At 35.5% G+C, this 22339-nt stretch overlaps 1 protein-coding gene across 1 annotated transcript in view; it reads right to left on the bottom strand.

The window, feature by feature from the left end:
• DNM3 (dynamin 3) overlaps window positions 1-22339 on the bottom strand; it is a 636190-nt gene that overhangs the window by 111370 nt on the left and 502481 nt on the right. Inside the window, exon 17 of the mRNA XM_052654294.1 lies at window positions 2549-2660. Within this exon, the coding sequence (XP_052510254.1) occupies window positions 2549-2660 (112 nt within the window). The remainder of the gene's footprint in view (window positions 1-2548; window positions 2661-22339) is intronic.

Raw genomic sequence — 22339 nt, 5'->3', positions numbered from 1 at the left:
CCTCCTGAGAAACCTATATGCAGGTCAGGAAGCAACAGTTAGAACTGGACATGGAACAACAGACTGGTTCCAAATAGGAAAAAGAGTACATCAAGGCTGCATATTGTCACCCTGCTTATTTAACTTATATGCAGTGTACATCATGAGAAACGCTGGGCTAGAAGAAGCACAGTTGGAATCAAGATTGCTGGGAGAAATATCAATAACCTCAGATATGCAGATGACACCACTCTTATGGCAGAAAGTGAAGAGAAACTAAAGAGCCTCTTGATGAAAGTGAAAGAGGAGAGTGAAAAAGTTGGCTTAAAGTTCAACATTCAGAAAACGAAGATCATGTCATCTGGTCCTATCAGTTCATGGGAAATAGATGGGGCAACAGTGGAAACAGTGTCAGACTTTATTTTTTGGGGCTCCAAAATCACTGCAAATGGTGATTGCCACCATCAAATTAAAAGACGCTTACTCCTTGGAGGAAAAGTTATGACCAACCTGGATAGCAAATTCAAAAGCAGAGACATCACTTTGCCAACAATATCCATCTAGTCAAGGCTATGGTTTTTCCAGTGGTCATGTATGGATGTGAGAGTTGGACTGTGAAGAAAGCTGAGTACTGAAGAATTGATGCTTTTGAATTGTGGTGTTGGAGAAGACTCTTGAGAGTCCCTTGGACTCTAAGGAGAGTCCATTCTAAAGGAGATCAGCCCTGGGTGTTCTTTGGAAGGAATTGTGCTAAAGCTGAAACTCCAGTACTTTGGCCACCTCATGCTAAGTGTTGACTCATTGGAAAAGACTCTGATGCTGGGAGGGATTGGGGACAGAAGGAGAAGGGGACAACAGAGGATGAGATATCTGGATGGCATCACCGACTCGATGGATGTGAGTTTGAGTGAACTCCACGAGATGGTGATGGACAAGGAGGCCTGGCGTGCTGTGATTCATGGGGTCGCAGAGAGTCGGGCATGACTGAGCAACTGAACTCAACTGAACTGACCTTCCTTCTCAGAGTCTGCTCATTTTAATTTTTTACAGAACTTATCATTCTAACAAATAACAGTTTACAGTGACACAGTTATTCATCCACTCTAATGTATATTCCTTGAGGGGCAGGACCTCACTGTTCACTTCAGCATCACTAGTGTCTAGAAAGATAACTGGCAAAAAGCACATGCTCAGCAGGCTTTTACAGAATGAACGAATAAAACATTAAGTATATGTGCATTTTTTAATAGAGATCATTTGTAACATTAAACATACAACTGTCAATGGATAGAACAGAGTAATAAGTAACTATTAGAACTAACTACAAAAATCAGAGTGGTACAGAAGATACCTTTGTACCTACATATCACCTGGAAAGGGTCCGGTTTCACCCCATTTGGAGGGCACAGGGTGTGTCATGGGGATTCACTGTTTTAGGTACTAACCAGACAAGTGGAGGTAGAGATGGGGTTAAGAGGTCACATGAAAACTAAAATAACAGCAAAGAAGAGAATGTTTTGGCACAAATCCTCTATCCTTTACTTCTGGAACTTTGTTAAATTCCAGTGTAACCTCAGGGATATGGTCAGGTCTGAAATCCCATCCAGATGCATCCCCTTCAGATGTTGTCGCACAATGTGCTTATATCTCAGACTTTTCCTTGAGAAGACTTTATACCTATTTGGGTCGAGAAATAACCCATCTTGTGCATGGGCAGTCGTATAAACTAATCTACAGCCAATCTAAGCACCACAAAGGTCAAGATGAAGTAAATCCCCCAAAGCTCAGTCTCAGTGCTTAACTTCTAGGGGGAACCTGGATAGTACAATATCTCAGGGGTAGCAAGGAAACAGTGAGAACCACACATCTGCAGAGTCTGTTTAATGCTGAGTGTACATATGTTGGGTGGGAATTCTGAAGTTTAAATCCAGATTAGTCTGTGTAATATTACATTTTCCAAAGAACACAAATAGAAGATCTGTTTATTAACTTGAATGAGAGAAGTGTCTCCAAGACACTTGAAGTATATTAATAAAGATAAGTGGGACTAGCAATGTAATATTTTTTGTTCTTTTTTTACTTACAGTGACATTAACCAGAGTTTAATTTTGGATACCGGTACTACAGACATAATGAAAGGAGGTAGCTTTTCATAAAAATTATATTTTAAAGAATATGAAAAAGTGTTATGACTAATAATATATATACTATGACTACATAAAGAATGTTATAAACTGCTTAAATGAATACTATAGAATAGTATACTGTAGAATAACATAAAAAGGAAAATAAAACTTTAAATTAAAACATAGAAACTCTCTCATGCTTTGAGATTACATACATACATTAGGTTTTATGGCAAAGTTGGGCATTTTCTTTAACAAATATACTGGTAAACTTCTTAAAATAGAAGTCTAATGGATAAAAAGAAATATAAGCAAAGTAAAATGCTAAAACTATGCCAAATTAATTAAGTCAACTGCGAACTAGTCCTTCAGCATAAAGTATGTTGAATTATGCTTTCTCAAACATGGTTACTAACTTAAAAATAAGAGATCAATCCACTTACTAAAGATTTATCAGGATAAACTCCAGCTCTCAGTAAAGATGCCTTCCAGCTGTCTACATCCTCCTGTGAATCACATGCCAGCTCAAGGAAGCGGTAGTCTTTGTATACATTCCTGGAGTAAAAAAACAAAAGAAAAAAATCAAGCTTTTTAGTTTTGAACCAAAACCAATATGATTTCATATCCCTACAGACAATGATGATACAAAGGACAGTCCAAATGGAGGGTTATCCAACAGTCATTGATGAAAAACAAAAACAATCTATTGCATTTAAAATAATTAACAAGTTCCTACATGTATGTATTATACAATTAAAACACCCTCATAAAAAGAATTGAGAGTCATCTCTACTGCTAAGCAATTAAAAGAGAAGGAACTAGAAATGTTCTCAGTATGACAAACTGAGTGCCAGCTGATGGAGAATTGTTCTGAGGGGAATGGACTTGCCATTGCCTAGTAATTATATAAGTTTTCAAAGTTAATTTACAAGTCTAAATGGCTCATAAAAACTTAAAATTATGGCAATAATCACAAAAGCTAAAATACTATGCTGGATTCAAATCAGAAATGCTCATCAATACTGTGAAAAGGAAAGAACATTAACCAGTATTTAACAGAATAAATTGCCTATGAAGTTCATATTTATAACTGGGACAATATTATAATTTTATATGTCCTTTCCTAATAATAAAATAATACACAAGATGTAATACTTGAATAATTTGGAAACTAGATAAAACTATAAAACTGAATATAATCATCCATTTTCTACTATTGACAGATAAACTTATTTCGTTATATTCTTTTGTTCTATGCATTTTTCATCCAGTTGATGCTCTTTCAATTTTGTGTCCTTTTCACTTACTAGCATATCATGGTCACATACTTATGCTATTATATCTTCATAAATATCAAATTATAATGGTATAATATTCATTAACATAAATGTATGATAATTTTCTTCACTTTCTCCTAATAAAAGATAAGTAATTTCCTTTATTTGCAATCATAAATAATACTTAACTACATATTTTTATCCATAAGCCTTTGTCTTTCTACCTTATTATCATTATTTTCTGAGGATAGATTCCTATAAATGGAGTTACAGAATCATTTTTCAAGACAATGATACATAAAGATAATTCTAGTCATCTTTCCAGAGAAGATAATCCAATTTAGACAGATACTAGCAAGGTACAAGATTAACAATCCTTTTCTCTTCTCTCTCCCAAGGTGTTCTCATTCATGCCTAAGAGTCTCAATTTACACCTAATCCAGATGACTTACATATTTATATCCCCTGTCTAGACCTGCCCCAGACTCATACTGCTCATTGACTTCTCTACTTTAATATCTCAAAGGCACCTGACATGAATGACTGAACTGGTGGTTTCCAACTTGATGCTCCCATGTCATGCAACATCAGTGTAATGACTATAATCTGGAGGCACCTTGGACATCTTCCACACTCTCATTTACCTCCTTACATCTTACTACCTAAAAGTGTACAACCTGTATAGTGACTTATCATTTCATTACTCTCTCTCTTTGGGGCTATTTCAATAAGCCTACTTACTGGTCTCCCAGCGTCACCTGGACAATTTAAATTTGCTCTCTACTGGGAATCCTTATTATCTTCTGAAAATGTGAATCAGATATTTTTACCCCTGTTATAAAACATCCCAATACTACTTGCTTTTAGGAAAAGATCACTTGCTATCATAGCCTACAAAGCCCTTCATAGTCCGGCCCACCATGACCTTCCTCTCTACCTTCTTTTCATACTCTGTTCTCCTCTGATTTTTCTGCCATGCTTTACCATTTACCTCCACAAATATGGCATGCCTACCCCTAAAGTCTTTGAATAAACTGCTATCTCTGTCTGCAGCTCTCTGTCCTTCCCTCACTACACAGTTAACTCCTACTCTTTCTTGGTATTTTAGCTTAACCATGGCTTCTTCAGATATTACTTCCCTGATTCCTCTACAGGACTTGTTCCTCTTTCACACATTTTTCACATTTTCATTTACCTTTCCTTCATAGTAAGAATCATAGCTGTGATTTCAGTATTACATGTGGGTTTCTTTTTCTCTCTCTTTTCTATTTAATTTTGATAACACCTGTCTTCCCAACCAGCCTATAAGCAGTATTAAGTAGTGTACAGAATGTATCATTTTTATGCTCACCATTATATTTGCAGAGGATTCAGAAAGATGGTGGCTTCAGTGTGCTTTGTTTCCTCTCTACTTCCAACTCAGGTCAAATACATCCTCTTAAGTCAAGAAGACATTAGGACTGGTAGTCTGGTAGAGGGTGTGAGCTAGATAACTGCTGTGGTACTTTCTTGCTCTGGGATGAAAAAAAGCTTCGGAACCATAGCAGGAGAACTTTAAGACAAAGACTAGCATGTAGCAGCCCCTTAGTAGAGCTGACCCTCAATAATCATAGGACTGCTGAGTGTTCTCAATCCTCTGGCGGTAAGGAAGTATGGAAGGACTGAGTTTTTTCTAATCTAGTCTAAAAGAAAAGCTCTCTCCAGGTGTTTCAAAAGGAAACTGATAAATTGCCCACTTCTGGGCATGAAGACTTTGATCTTTATTCCTTCCCACATTCACCAGTTCACTTAAAGTATCCACCAGTCGGATCTGTGCCATCATGAGCAAAGAAAATAAAAGGACATGCACTGAGGTCTAACAACCAGAGGAAACAAAGAATAAAGAAGGTAACCAGAGCAGTCAATCAACAACGGAGAATGGTTGGGGATTAAAAAAGAATAATAAGTATTTTAAAAGGTACAAGAGAGTTTTAAAAAGACTTATAGGACCAAGAAAGAAAGATTTTTAAGTTAGGATGTTGAGTAGGTAAGTTGAAGGAAAGGATGATGGATCTTGAGAACAGAATTAGTAGATTTTAAGATTCAGCAGGAGAGTTAACACCCAAAAAAGATGTCCTTTTCATTATTGGGGACTGGATTGCAAAAGTAGGAAGTCAAGAAACACCTGGAGTAACAGGCAAATTTGGCCTTGGAGTACAGAATGAAGCAGGGCAAAGGCTAACATTTTTGCCAAGAGAATGCACTGGTCATAGCAAACACCCTCTTCCAACAACACAAGAGAAGACTCTACACATGGACATCACCAGATGGTCAACACCAAAATCAGACTGATTATATTCTTTGCAGCCAAAGATGGAGAAGCTCTATACAGTCAGCAAAAACAACACTGGGAGCTGACTGTGGCTCAGATCATGAACTCCTTACTGCCAAATTCAGACTTAAATTGAAGAAAGTAGGGAAAACCACTAGACCATTCAGGTATGACCTAAATCAAATCCCTTATGATTATAAAATATAAGTGAGAAATAGATTTAGGGGACTAGATCTGATAGACAGAGTGCCTGATGAACTATGGACGGAGGTTCCTGACACTGTACAGGGGACAGGGATCAAGACCATCCCCATGGAAAAGAAATGCAAAAAAGCAAAATGGCTGTCTGGGGAGGCCTTACAAATAGCTGTGAAAAGAAGAGAAGTGAAAAGCAAAGGAGAAAGGGAAAGATATAAGCATCTGAATGCAGAGTTCCAAAGAATAGAAAGGAGAGATAAGAAAGCCTTCCTCAGCAATCAATGCAAAGAAATAGAGGAAAACAACAGAACGGGAAAGACTAGAGATCTCTTCAAGAAAATTAGAGATATCAAGGGAACAATTCATGCAAAGATGGGCTCGATAAAGGACAGAAATGGTAAGGACCTAACAGAGGCAGAAGATATAAAGAAGAGGTGGCAAGAATACACAGAAGAACGGTACAAAAAAGATCTTCACGACCAAGATAATCATGATGGTGTGATCAATCATCTAGAGCCAGATATCCTGGAATGTGAAATCAAGTGGGTCTTAGAAAGCATCACTACGAACAAAGCTAGTGGAGGTGATGGAATTCCAGTTGAGCTATTTCAAATCCTGGAAGATGATGCTGTGAAAGTGCTGCACTCAATATGCTAGCAAATTTGGAAAACTCAGCAGTGGCCAGTTTTCATTCCAGTCTCAAAGAAAGGCAATGCCAAAGAATGCTCAAACTACCGCACAATTGCACTCATCTCACATGCTAGTAAAGTAATGCTCAAAATTTTCCAAGCCAGGCTTCAGCAATATGTGAACTGTGAACTTCCAGATATCCAAGCTGGTTTTAGAAAAGAGGAACCAGAGATCAAATTGCCAACATCCGCTGGATCATGGAAAAAGCAAGAGAGCTCCAGAAAAACATCTATTTCTGCTTTATTGACTATGCCAAAGCCTTTGACTGTGTGGATCACAATAAACTGTGGAAAATTCTGAAAGATTTGGGGATACCAGACCACCTGACCAGCCTCTAGAGAAACCTATATGCAGGTCAGGAAGCAACAGTTAGAACTGGACATGGAACAACAGACTGGTTCCAAATAGGAAAAGGAGTACATCAAGGCTGTATATTGTCACCCTGCTTATTTAACTTCTATGCAGTGTACATCATGAGAAACGCTGGGCTGGATGAAGCACAAGCTGGAATCAAGATTGCTGGGAGAAATATCAATAACCTCAGATATGCAGATGACACCACCCTTCTGGCAGAAAGTGAAGAGAAACTAAAAAGCCTCTTGATGAAAGTGAAAGAGGAGAGTTAAACAGTTGGCTTAAAGTTCAACATTCAGAAAATGAAGATCATGGCATCTGGTCCCATCAGTTCGTGGGAAGTAGATGGGGAAACTGTGGAAACAGTGTGAGACTTTATTTTTGAGGGCTCCAAAATCACTGCAGATGGTGATTGCAGCCATCAAATTAACACACTACTCCTTGGAAGGAAAGTTATGACTAACCTAGATAGCATATTCAAAAGCAGAGACATCACTTTGCCAACAAAGGTCCATCTATGCAAGGCTATGGCTTTTCCAGTAGTCATGTATGGATGTGAGAGTTGGACTGTGAAGAAAGCTGAGCACCAAAGAATTGATGCTTTTGAACTGTGGTGTTAGAGAAGACTCTTGAGAGTCCCTTGGACTGCAAGGAGATCCAACGTCTATTCTAAAGGAGATTGGTCCTGGGTGTTCTTTGGAAAGAATGATGCTAAAGCTGAAACTGCAATACTTTGGCCACCTCATGCGAAGAGTTGACTCACTGGAAAAGACTCTGATGCTGGGAGGGATTGGGGGCAGGAGGAGAAGGGGACGACAGAGGATGAGATGGCTGGATGGCATCACCAACTCGATGGACGTGAGTTTGAGTGAACTCTGGGAGCTGGTGATGGACAGGGAGGCCTAGAGTTCTGCAATTCATGGGGTCACAAAGAGTCGGACACGACTGAGCGATTGAACTAAACTGAACTGAGGAGAGTTAAAAAAATATAAAGAAAGAGAAGTATAGAGGAAAGAACCAGACAACTAACCTGTAAACAATAGGAGGTCCAGAAAAAGAAAAGGAAGATAGGAGGCGAAAAATAATTATGAAACATAAACTATTTTTAAAAAAGGAAATTTAGCCTATTTTTAGAAAGACTGAAATCTGTACATTGAAAACACTGTTTCAGGTAGAATTGGTGAGAAGAGATATGACACAGGCATGTGCTAAAATAAATCTTGTTTTTTGAGATAAAGAAGTCTTTTATAAAGAAACATCAGGTTGGTTAAAAAGGAAAAAGAATTAGACTGGCAATGGACTGAGCATTCAAAAGGTAGAAGGCAATGAAATAATATTCAAGCATCTTAAGAGGACTGCAAACTCAGAGTCCCACATCCACCCAGGTTAGAACTACATACCCAAACTTGAGGGTTATATAAGGCAGTATTAGGATTACAACAACACTCAATAAACCTGCAGAGAATGTTCACGGTGAAGAAAAACTAAGAGAAAACACTGGTGAGCAACAAAACTTGTCATATTCAGAGTCAAATTAAAATAACTAATGATAGATCATCTAAGAACTGCAATATAAGGACTCAAAACAAACTCTTAAAGTAGAAGAGTTCTGCAACAGAAATAGCCTAAAACTTGAGGGAGAATGAAAGGATATAAAGATACGCCCAAGTTCTCCTCTGATGGATCCAGGGGTGAATAGTGGAGAAGCAAAAAATCCCAGAGTTCTCATATTGTTGGAAGAAGTGGGTAAGAAGAGAAGTAGGAGAAGAAAGTGTCTTGAGACAGAAATATTTGATAATTTGCCTCATGGAATAATACGGCTATGTACTGATGAGTTTAAATATTAATAAAATAAAAAGTACAGTAGAACTCCCCAATTTAAAAAAGAAATACAAGGAAAATTTAATAGCTTCTTGATAAAATCCATAGAAAATTAAGAAAAGATACAGCAGAATAAGAAAGTTTAATGACAGCAATAAAATCAAGTATATTGATTACCAAAGTAATAAAAGTAAACTGAATTCTGTCAGCTAAACAGTTAATGTAGGTTCAAAAAATAAAGCTCAATTTTATGTTATTTGCAAAAATGAACAAGTAAAGAGATATCAGGCAAACAGAAAACAAAGAAAAAACTGCACTGAGCAGCAATATTAATATAGGCAAGATAGAATTTAAAAGTACTAAACAGGATAAACAGAAATATTATTAAAGTACAATTTATGAAGACTGGAAAATACTCTTAAACCTGTTTGCACCAAGTAACACAGTAGACAACCAAATGAAGCAAATGTTACTTAAAAATGTAAAGGTAAACTTGATATAACTATTGCATATAATTAATTAAAGTATAAATATAGAATACAGTTTTTTCAAATTAAACATAGCGGATAAAAGATAAGTAAATGCACAAAAGAAATAAATAATACAACTGATAAAGAAAATTTAATAGATTCCTTTATCACTTAAGTAGAAGATAAAGACTGTTTCATCATCAACAAATCATTTACAAAAGTCTGCCATATACTTGGATTTGTACATGTATGCAATATCAGCTTTAAGAAATTTAAAAAAAATAGAAGTTTTATGAATCAAATTTTTTTGGTCATAAAGCAAAAAAAAAGAAAAAATTAATTTCTAAAAAAAAGACTCAAAAAGAAAAGAAAGCACATTCTTAGATAATCCTTGTATTACAGAAGAAACAAAAACAAAATTATACATTATTTAGAGAGCAATAAAAAATATAGATACATCATACCTAACCAATGAAGTACAACAAAGGCTGTGCTTTGGAAAATTTATGGCTTTAAATATGTTCATCATTCAGAGAAAAAAGAAAAAACGCTAATGTTCATCTATAGAAAGAAAGGAAATTAACACAGATTAAAGCCAAAACTAATAAAATAGGAAATATTAGGAAAACATACAGGATAAAAACATCCATGAAAATTTTCATTTTAGTAATAGATAATAAATTTATGGTCATAACTAGGAGAAAAAACAAAAGTAATACAAGATCAAAAATGAGAAAGGATAGAATACATACCCACAAATATATAGGAGATTGAGAAAATTAGAATAAAATACTTTATGCGATCCTATGTCCAAACTAAGAACCTAGAGATAATTAATAATATACTAAAAAATATAAATAAACAAAGTTAACTCAAGCAGAGTTGGAAAATCCAAGTGGTTTTTACAAAACACCACTAGAATTAATAAGATTCTTGCTTAAAAGACTAATATTGACTGCAGGACAAATTACAAAAATCAATGACTTTTTTCAATACTCCCAATAACTTTGAAATGGAAAAAATACTCCATTCATATTAGGAGAAAGCCTATAAAATACACAAAAATAAATTTTCTTAAATTAAAACAAATATAAGATCTTCATAAATGGGAAGGCATTTTGGATGGGGTCAATTTGATTATACTATCATCCTAGTTCTTACTAAGTAACTAATGCTCGTGAGTGTTCAATAAATACTTATTGAATAATGACTACCCTTACACCCTTAAAAATATTAACTATCATCTTTAGAACACCTCTGCAAATAATTTTATAATTGAAAAGTTATTCTCCACCAAAGTTCTAACACTTTTGCTAATGGCTCAGATGGTAAAGAATCTGCCTGTAATGCAGGAGACCCAGGTTCAGTCCCTGGGTCGGGAAGATCCCCTGGAGATGGGAATAGCTTTCTCTTTTTTTAACTTGCAGTTGCCTGACATATCTTTGTCTCTTTTATATTTTTGCTTTTATCTATTTACTTTAGTTTTTAAAAGAAATATCTGTTATAAATGTTAACCTTAGAGTAGGCTTTTATTTTTCATCCCAGTTTGAAAATCACCTTCTACAATCAGGAAAATTTTAATCATGTTTATTTCTCATCTTTGTCATTTCCTTTTTTTTTTTTATTTTTTAGTGGTTTTCTACAGACTATCTTACAAGTTTTCCAAATCATTCTTGAATTCATTTTTATATATAACATTTAGGATTAAAATCATAATTCTTAGTTTCTTGAGGGATTTAGAAGCTTTTACTTTCCATAGTATCTCATGACATTTGCAAATCTGTCTAGAGATACAAACCTAGTAATTATTTCTGAATTTTGTTTTCACATCTTTGAGGCTCCTTTTCTCTTTCTTTCCTTTTGTATTCAATTTTGTTACACTCAAGCAATTATTTAGATGGAACTCTACACGTTCAACTTTAATAAATATATCATCAGGCATTTTCCACCTGGACTTCTCTATTTGTAAATTCTCATTTGGGTTCATTTTATGAGTTGGCTCAAAGTAGAGTTGGATATCTGAATTTTTAGTTGGGGCAGTCTCCACATTTCTCACACTGATTCAGTGAGTAAGTGAAGAAATTTCTTTCTTTCTTTCTTTTTCTTTTTTTTTTTTTTACTAGGTAGTCCAATTTTCCTTAATCAGGGTAAAGCATGCACTAGTCACTCAAAGGATTTCAGTCTAGTTCACTCCATGAGTCTTGCAAATAGTTGATTGACGTTTGCACTTTTGAGTGCTTTTGACTTTCCAGCTCTGGTGTGTATGACTTTTTTTGGATACAGTGATGGATGGAGAAGGGTAAAAGAGAAACTTCTAAGTTTTTACCTTCTTATAAGAGAAATCATCTCCTTTAATATCCATAGCAACTCTGCAAAATTGATCATAAAGCTGTTTTACAGTTAAGCAAAATGAGATTGAGAGAGATTAGGACTTTCCCCAAATCACATAACTAAGAGATGGCACCACCTGGGTCTACCACATTCCTTGGCATACAGCCTTTGTAAAGCAAATATTAGTCCTATGAATGAACAAATGTATCAATGAATAAATGAACTATGGGATGGGAATATTTTTAAAAACACTTTTTTCATTTTTGACTGGATTCTTAACTTTCGACAGAAAACCTAAAATTTAAAAAGTTTGAAGAGGCAAACTACAATAAGTAGAATGAAAAATTTAATTAAATTGGGGTATATTTAAAGGAAATATATCTTCCGAGTATGACAGTTTATTGTTGGAAAATCTGAAAGGTCATATCTTTGCTACAGAGCAGAAAGGGTAATGGATTATCTTGGTGGAATCAAAATTCATCAGCTTTTAATTTTCTAATTATTTTTATACAATAGCTTTTAGTTACCACTTAGGTTTCTATCTGAGTCATTTCAAATGCACAGTATGAGTTACTTTAAGATGTAAAGGTATGGGGAAGGCAAAGTTGGACAAATGCCATGGGAGTGCTTGGCCAGCTGAAGAGCAGGAAAAGTAGAGACTTTCCACACTCTCTAAAGCAGATCTGAAGAATTCAGCTTTGGCCCATTCTTACTGACCTTTCTCTGGAGTATTTTCTTTCAGGGGTTCTTCACATGGAAAATTTTGATTTTTTTTTCCTTCTAAGGATAGCCAAATTCTTGAGAGGGAAAATAATTATCTGGTTGAAACATTAGAAGAGGGTCAAAGGCTTCTGGTGGCTTTGGCTGCCTCATTTTTACCCATTTTTGAAGCCTCATCTTAGGCTGTGTCTAGACATCCAAAGAGAGTTGGATACAGGTCTAAAACACTGAATTGAGCTGATTTACTGGAAGTCTCATAAATTCTGTGGATACAGCTTCCAGGGTCTCACCACATCTTGTAGCTATAGAGATAACCCACAGCAATTTGTACTGACTGCATGTTTTTTTGGTTTATTTAGTCTATTTCAGCTGCAATCACACAGATATGAGCTTCTGAATGATTTCACCATGAAATCAATCTTAACTATGTGTTTTGCAGTTTGAAAAAACAAAATTCATCTCAATATTAAAAATGATCATAAGAAAGTATATCCCATAGGTAGGCTTTTAAGTGTTACACTGTTGGAAAGATGACCACATGAGCCCATATTTGATATTTCATGAACCCACTTTCATTCACACCATAAGAAAGTCTTTGAGTGTTAAAAATGTGAAGTTTAATTTCCTTGCCTATGACAGCTCTTCAAACATCTGAGACCAGATATAATGTGTCCCACAAGTCTTCTAGTCCCTAAGCCAACCCTTTTGTACTTTTCCAAGCATTTCTCATATGAAGAGGATTCTAGATAACACTGCATCCTTCTTGCATTCTTGTGATTTGCTCTATTTTAAATGGATTTTCTGAAAATGAGATGCCAGCAATTTATCACAAATCTCAAGATACAATATTATTCAGATGTAAGGAAGAAATCTGGCAGAATTTTTACCTGCATTATGGACAGTAAACCTTTACTAATGTAGTTTAATTAAAACGTAGTAGGGTAAAGACCATAAACTCCTATTAAAATCCAGGCTGTGCCATTTATTATCTTATATGACACTGGGTTCCAAAATCACTGCTGATGGTGACTGCAGTCATGAAGTTAAAAGACACTTGATGCTTGGAAGGAAAGTTATGACAAACCTAGGCAGCCTATTAAAAAGCAAAGACATCACTTTGCTGACAAAGGTCCATATAGTCAAAGTTATGGTTTTAAAAAAGAAGCAAAAATACATTGTCAGCATTTAACAAGTTGAGAAATTATAAAACTAGACAGAGCAAAATGCAGGATATAATAAAGTTAGGAACTAATTATGGAAAACTGAATTATCATTGGTAAAACTTAACAGTTTCTTCTTTGATGAATCAAATAAAGAAACAGCCCTGTAATATCTAGTAAATAAAAGATGGGAAAAACAATCAAAATCAGGAATGGGACTTATACTTTAACAGGGAGCAGATTAAATTATTATAAGATATTTTAAGTATTTTTTGGCATCCCAGGTAGCACCAGTGGTAAAGAATCCATCTCCCAATTCAGGAAATGCAAGAGACAGGGGTTCAATCCCTGCATTGGGAAGATGCCCTGGAGGAAGGCATGGCAACCTACTCTACTGTTCTTGCCTGGAGAATCCCAAGGACAGAGGAGCCTGGTGGGCTACAGTCCACAGGGTCTCAAAAAGTAGACATTACTGAAGTAAGTTAGCATGCACACACTTGCATGTAGACTTTTATGATAGTGAATTTATAAGTATCAATGTTGGAGACAATTTCTAAGAAATGAAATAAAAATCATAAAATTTCAACTGACCAATATCCACAGGATAAACTAGAAAACAATTAAAACTTTTTTTCAAAATAGTTCTGATCTCAGAGAGTTTATAGTTCTTTCCAAAATTTAAGGGAAAGATTCTTCTATGCAGGACATCTCAGAAACATTAATAGGCCAATATACATTGGAAATTAGGAAAAGAACATGCTAAGTAGAATCCCCCAAGTTTATTTGACCTTATAAACTTTTCTCCTTGAATTTCTCACAAACCTAGCATGTATTTTAAGGACCAAACTTTGGGCTATGTCTCTATAAACCAATCTCACCTATGAATAAACATGTAAAACTGCTAAAAAGTAAGTTAGAAAATTGAGTGTAATAAAATGTTTAAAAGTATGACCTTGAATAGTCAAAGAAATCTTGAGGAAGAAGAATAAAGGTGAAGGCATCATATTCCCTGATTTCAGACTCTAGCACAAACCTAGAGTAATCAAAATAGTATAGTATTGACATAAAAAAAGACATATAGATCAATATAACAGAATAGAAAGCCCAGAAATAAACCTGTACATACATGGTAAATTAATTTCCAACAGAGGAACCAAGAATATACATTGGGGAAAGGACAGACCCATCAATAAATTCTGTTGAGGAAACTAGGCAGTCACATGCAAAAGAATAAAACCAGACCACTATTCTGCACCATACACACAAGTAAATATACAATGGATTAGCAATTTGAAATTAAGAGCTGAAACCATAAAACTCCTAGAAGAAAACATAAGCATTGAGCTGCTTAACACAGGTCCCGGTGATGATTTTTTAGATTTGACACCAAATGCAAAGGCAACAAAATTACATTAAGCTAAAAATTCCTTTGCACAGCAAAGGAAACCATAAACAGAATGAAAAGGCAACATACATAATGGGAGAAAATATTTGCAAATTATATGTATGATAAAGGGGTTAATATCCAAATATAAAAAGAACATATAACTCAAAACCAACAACATTAAGCAGAAGAACGAGTCAGTGAGCTTGAAAATAAAATGGTGAAAATAATTTCTGAAGAGCAGAATAAAGCAAAAAGAGTGAAAAGAACTGAGGACAGTCTCAGAGACTTCTGGGACAATATCAAACACACCAACATTTGAATTATAGGGGTCACAGAAGAAGAAGAGAAAAAGAAAGGGTATGAGAAAATTTTTGAAGAGATTATAGTTGAAAATTTCTCCAACATGAAAAAGGAAATAGTCAATCAAGTCCAATAGGTGCAAACAGTCCCATAGAGGATAAACCCAAGAAGAAACATGCCAAGACACATACTAATCAAACTAACAAAGACTAAACACAAAGAAAGAATATTAAAATCAGTAAGGGCAAAGCAACAAGTAACATACAAGGGAAACCCCATATGTTTCAGGCCAGAATGAAATGGCAGGATAGATTTAAAGTACTGAAAGGGAAAAGGGAAAAACCTACAACCAAGATTATTGTACCTGGCAAGGATCTCATTCAAAATTGATGGAGAAATCAAAAGCTTTTCAGACAAGCAAAAGTTAAGAGAATTCAGTACCACCAAACCAGCTTTACAACAAATGTTAAAGGGATTATATAGTCAAGAAATTCAAGAGAAGAAAAAGATCTACAAAATCAAGCCCCAAACAATTAAGAAAATGGCAATAGGAACATACATATCAATAATTACTTTAAATGTAAATGGATTCAATGCTTAACCAAAGGACACTGACTGGCTGAATGGATACAAAAATAAGACCCATAAATATGCTGTCTACAAGAAACCCACTTCAGACCTAAAGACACATTTAGACTGAAAGTGAGAGGATAGAAAAAGATATTCCATTCAAATGGGAAGCAAAAGAAAGCTGGAGAAGCAATCCTTATAGCAGACAAAATAGACCTTGAAATAAAGAAAATTACAAGAGATAAGGAAGGACACTACATAATGATCAAGGGATCAGTCCAAGAGGAAGACATAACAGTTGTAAATATCTATGCACACAACACAGGAGCACCTCAATACATAAGACAAACACTAACAGACATAAAAGGAGAAATTGACAGTAACACACTAATAGTAGGAGACTTTAACACCCCACTCACACCAATGGACAGATCATCAAAATAGCAAATTAATAAGGAAACACAAGTCTTAAATGATACATTAGATGAGATGGATCTCATTAATATCTTCAGGACATTCCATCCAAATGCAGAAGAATACACCTTCTTCTCAAGTGCACATGGAACGTTCTCCAGGATAGACCACACCTTGGGTTACAAATCAAACCTCAGTAAATTTAAGAAAATTTAAATTGTATCAAGCATCTTTTCCAACCACAACCCTGTGAGACTAGATATCAATTACAAGGAAAAACTGTAAAAAACACAAACACATGAAGATTAAACAATATGTTTCTAAATAGCCAACAGGTTACTGAAGAAATCAAAAGGGAAATAAAAAAATTTCTAGAAACAAATGACAATGAAAACACGACAACTGAAAACCTATAGGATGCAGCAAAAGCAGTTCTAAGAGGGACGTTTATAGCAATATAATCCTAATTCAGGAAACACGAAAAACATCGATTAGACAACCTAACTTTACACCTAAAACAACCAGAACAAGAAGAACAAAAACCCCCAAAATTAGCTGAAGGAAATAAATCATAAAATCAGAGCAGAAATAAATGAAAAAGAAAGGAAAGAAACAACAGTAAAGACTAACAAAATTAAAAGCTGGGTCTTTGAGAAGATAAACAATATTGACAAATCTTTAGCCAGATTCATCAAGAAAAAAAGAGGATAATCAAATCAACAGAAATCGGAATAAAAAAGGAGACGTTACAACAGACAATGCAGAAATAAAAAAGATTATCAGAGACCATTATGAACAATAAAATGGATAACCTGGAAGAAATGGACAGATTCATATAAAAGTTCAATTCTTATAAAAGTTCAGACTGAACCAGAAAGAAATAGAAAATGAACAACCCAATTACAAGCAATGAAATTGAATCTGTGATCAAAAATCTCCCCAAAACCAAAAGCCCAGGACCAGATGGCTTCACAGGAGAATTCTATCAAAAATTTAGAGATCTAATACCTATCCCTCTAAAACTCTTTCAAAAAATGGCAGAGGAAGGAACACTTCCAAACTCATTCTATGAGGCCACCATCACCCTGATACCAAAACCAGACAAAGACAACACAAAAAAAGAAAACTGCAGGCCAATATCACTGATGAACATAGATGCAAAGATCCTCAACAAAACTTTAGCAAACAGAATTCAGCAACAAGTCAAAAAGCTCATACACCGTGATCAAGTTGGGTTTATTCCAGGGATGCAAGGATTCTTCAATATATGCAAATCAATCAATGTGATACACCATATTAACAAATTGAAAGAGAAAAACCATATGATCATCTCAACAGATGCAGAAAAAGCCTTTGACAAAATTCAGCACCCATTTATGATTAAAACTCTTCAAAAAATGGGCATAGAAGGAACCTACCTCAACATAGTAAAGGCCATATATGATAAGCCTACAGCAAACATTATTCTCAATGGTGAAAAACTGAAAGCATTCCCCCTAAGATCAAGAACAAGACAAGGGTGTCCACTTTCACCACTATTATTCAACATAGTTTTGGAAGTCCTAGCTACAGCAATCAGAGAAGATAAAGAAATAAAAGGAATCCAGGTTGGAAAAGAAGAAGTAAAGCGCTCACTGTTTGCAGATGACTGTACATAGAAAATCCTAAACATAGTATGAGAAAATTACTAGAGCTAATCTGTTTTTAGCAAAGTTGCAGGATACAAAATCAATACACAGAAATCACTTTCATTTCTATATACTAACAATAAAAAATCCAAAAGAGAAATTAAGGAATCAATCCCATTCTCCATTGCAAGAAAAAGAATTAAATATCTAGGAATAAACTTACCTAAGGAGACAAAGGAACTGTACACAGAAAATTATAAGACACTAATGAAAGAAATCAAAGATGACATAAACAGATGGAGAGATATTCCATGTTCCAGGGTAGGAAGAATCAGTATTGTGAAAATGACTATACTACCAAATGCAATCTACAGATTGAATGTGATCCCTATCAAATTATCAATGGAATTTTTCACAGAACTAGAACAAAAGATTTCACAATTTATATGGAAACACAAAAGACTGAATAGCCAAAGCCATCTTGATAAAGAAGAATGGAGCCAGAGGAATCAACCTTCCTGACTTCAAATTTTACTACAAAGCTACCGTCATCAAGACAGTATGGTACTGGCACAAAAACAGAAATATAGACCAGTGTAACAAGATAGAAAGCCAAGAAACAAAGCCATGTACCTATGGGCAACTTATTTTTGACAAAGGAGGCAAGAATATACAATGGGGCAAAGACGGCCTCTTCAATAAATGGTGCTGGGAAAACTGAACAGATACATGTAAAAGAATGAAATTAGAACACTCCCTAACACCTTACACAAAGATAAACTCAAAATGGATTAAAGACCTAAATGTAAGACCAGAAACTATAAAACTCTTAGAGGGAAAACATCGGCAGAACACTCCATGACATAAATCAAAGCAAGATCCTCTATGACCCACCTCCTAGAGTAATGGAAATAAAAACCAAAGTAAACAAGTGGGACCTGATTAAACCTAAAAGCTTTTGCACAGCAAAGGAAATTATAAGCAAGGTGAAAAGACAGCCCTCAGAATGGGAGAAAATAATAGCAAATGAAACAACTGACAAAGGATTAATTCCTAAAATATACAAGCAGCTCATATAACTCAATATCAGAAAAACAAACAACCCAATCAAAAAGTGGGAAAAAGACCTAAATGTACATTTCTCCAAATAAGACATACAGATGGCTAACAAACACATGAAAAGATGCTCAACTTTGCTCATTATTAGAGAAATGTAAATCAAAACTACAATGAGATATCACCTCAAACCTGTCAGAATGGCCACCATCAAAAAGTCTACCAACAATAAATGCTGGAGAGGGTGTGGAGAAAAGGGAATGCCCTTGCACTGTTGGTAGAAATGTAAATTGATACAGCTGCTATGGAAGATGGTATGGAGATTCCTTAAAAAACTAGGAATAAAACCACCATATGACCCAGCAATCCCACTCCTAGGCATATACCCTGAGGAAACCAAAACTTAAAAAGACAAATGTATCCCATTGTTCATTGCAGCACTATTTACAATAGCTAGAACATGGACACAACCTAGATGTCCATTGACAGATGAATGGATAAAGAAGTTGTGGTACATACACACAATGGAATATTACTCAGCCATTAAAAGGAACAGATTTGAGTCAGTTCCAAAGAGATGGATGAACCTAGAGCCGATTATACAGAGTGAAGTAAGTCAGAAAGAGAAAGATAAATATCGTATACTAATGCATATATATAGAATCTAGAAAAATGGTACTGAAGAATTTCTTTGCAGGGCAGCAATAGAGAAACACATAGAGAACAGACTTATGGACATGGGGAGAGGGGAGGAGAGGGTGAGATATATGGAGAGAGTAACATGGAAACTTACACTACCATATGTAAAATAGATAGCAAATGGGAATTTGCTGTAGGGCTGAGGAAACTCAAACAGGGACTCTGTATCAACTTAGGGGGTGGGATGGGGCAGGAATTGGGAAGGAGGTTCAAAAGGGAAGGGATATATGTATACCTATGGCTGATTCATGTTGAGGTTTGACAGAAAACAACAAAATTCTGTAAAGCAGTTATCCTTCAATTAAAAAATGAATAAAAAACTTTTTAAAAAGCAAAAAAAATAAAAAGACAAGAAGTAAATATTGGTGAGGATATGGAGAAAAGGGAACTCTTATACACAGTTGGTGGGAAGGTATATTGGAGTACTAACTGCGGAAAAGAGTATGGAGGTTGCACAAAAAACTAAAAATATAACTATAGCAGGATCCAGCAATTCACTCCTGGGTTTATTCAAAGCAAATTAAGACATTAACTCCAAAAAAAATCGAAAAAACCTAAGCGTCCATCAAAGCATGAATAATAGATAAAGAAAATGTTATTTTTGTTTATATATATATATATATATTATGCTAAGTAAAATAATTCTCACAAAGAAAATACTGTATGATCTGTCTTTTATGTTGAATCCTATAAAACACAAAACAAAAAACCAACCTCATAGATATAGAGAAAAGACTGCTGCTCGTGCTGCTAAGTGGCTTTAGTCGTGTCCGACTCTGTGCGACCCCATAAAAGGCAGCCCACCAGACTCCTCTGTCTTTGGGATTCTCCAGGCAAGAATACTGGAGTGGGTTGCCATTTCCTTCTCCAATGCAACTGTTGGTTGTCAAAAGCAGTGAATGGGGTGGTGGGCAAGAGATATAAATTTCCATTAGAAAAGAAATAAATCATGGACAAGTACAGTGTGGTGATCACAGTTAATAATATACTGTACTGCATAAGTGAAAATTGGTTAAAGAGCAAGTCTTATGTGTTCTCACTACAAGAAAAACTATTTGTAACTATGTATGCTGATGGATCTTAACTACACTTGTGGGGATTATTTCATAATATATATAGATATTAAATCATTATCTTGTACACCTGAAACTAATATAAATGTTATATGTCAATTATACCTCAATAATAGAAAAAATATCCACCCACCATTGCCAAGTAGGGTTTTTCCTGAGAGAATTTTCTATGAGGAGTACTGGAAAGAAATCATTTGCATTCAGTACCATGTATAAGCTGACCACTCACAAGCTCCAGACTTCTTCTCCAAGCTACCATTAAATTCTGGATGTTTCCACTTTCAAAATCTTGATTTACTCTCAAAATCTCTTCCTCCAAAGTTTCCTCATATTAGCAAATGGTGCTGCCTTCCACGTAGTTGCTTGTGGTAGATGTCATTCTAGACGTCTGTTTTCTCACGCTTTAATCAGTCCTTTCGGTCAATACAGCCCTCTAAGCAAGCTCCCATTTTTTCATCTCCACTGCCTCCATTTTAGTCCAGGGCCTTGTTGTCTTTCACCTGGCTACTACCCAAAACTAACTCCTCTACTTGCTCTACTCCTCTACTCTCCATTCTGCAGCCAAACCCAACCCCATTAAGAGTTCCCCACTGTTTCAGGATAAAGATCACTGATCTTTGATATCAGCCTTTGATATTTCCTTTTTCCTGACACAGTGAAGAAACAAAAATTTTAAATGAAAAAAGTCTTAATTTTTAGAAAAATATTTTAAAATATAAGAGCATTGCAAAACACATTTACTGTAAGTGCGGCTGCAGAATCAGCTGAGTCACCACCACTCCTGACTTTCTCTGGCTGCCAACAGCCTCGGTGCCAGGTCCATGTCAGCATTAATCACAGTCACAATAAAAGAGCTGAAAGCATGAGTTTGGGGTATAATTGTGGGGTCTTATTTTTGATGAAAGAGATCATAAAGAAGGCAATTTAAGATGATAATTTAAGAGGTAAAAATTCTTGCAATATAACATATTTAATATATAAATATTCTTCCTCATACCCAAATGCTAAAATAATCTTATGTCACACAATTCAAGAAAGTAATCTAAATAAAAATAGAAAGTCTGGATTCCTTAGTAGGAACTTGATCTGGCTTCCTGCAGGACTTTCTGCTCCCAGCTCCTTTTCTCCAGACTTCATTGTTTCTCCTCCAAAAGAGGAGACAGACTGACTGATGTGATTGGTGGATTATAAAAGCAAAATTGAGCAAGCTTGTGCCTGTAGGACACATGCATTTCTCTCATTCCAAGATGCTCTGGTGAGTTCTGCCCTGTGGGAGAGGCCTGTGGCTGCTCAGCTTTGTCTATGATTACTGAGGGCTGAAGTATTAACAAGGCACTTGGCCACAGATCTAGATCTGTCTGTTTCATGCCTTATCTGTTTGCATACTGTGCTTCTAAAAACAGTAACAACAACAAATCTGAATTGGAGAAGAGGAGAAATGGGTGTGATTTATTGGCCCCTGAAACCTCCAAAAGTGAGGGGCAGCCTTGAAGAGAGGATAATGGTTTTGGTTCCAGGTGGGTTAAACAGGAAGTGACATTTTCTGAGTGAAAATGCCCAGAAGGCAGCTGAAGATGTGGGACTGGTGTCTCAGGATAATTAATAATAACCATACCACATGTGGCTGTGATGCGAAGTGCCATGTGAATTTGTTTATTTTATTTTAATACAGCTTATTAGCCTCGTTAAGTATTTTCCCATAGGAGGACAAGCCAAATAGCCACAGGTCATGTGTCTACTCGGGCATAACCAATAGCAAATTAGCCAATATTACA

This window comes from Budorcas taxicolor, chromosome 16 (genome assembly GCF_023091745.1).
Source record: "Budorcas taxicolor isolate Tak-1 chromosome 16, Takin1.1, whole genome shotgun sequence".
NCBI lineage: Eukaryota > Metazoa > Chordata > Mammalia > Artiodactyla > Bovidae > Budorcas > Budorcas taxicolor.
The sequence above is the reverse complement of the archived record's forward strand: the minus strand, read 5'-3'. Positions and strand labels throughout refer to the sequence as shown.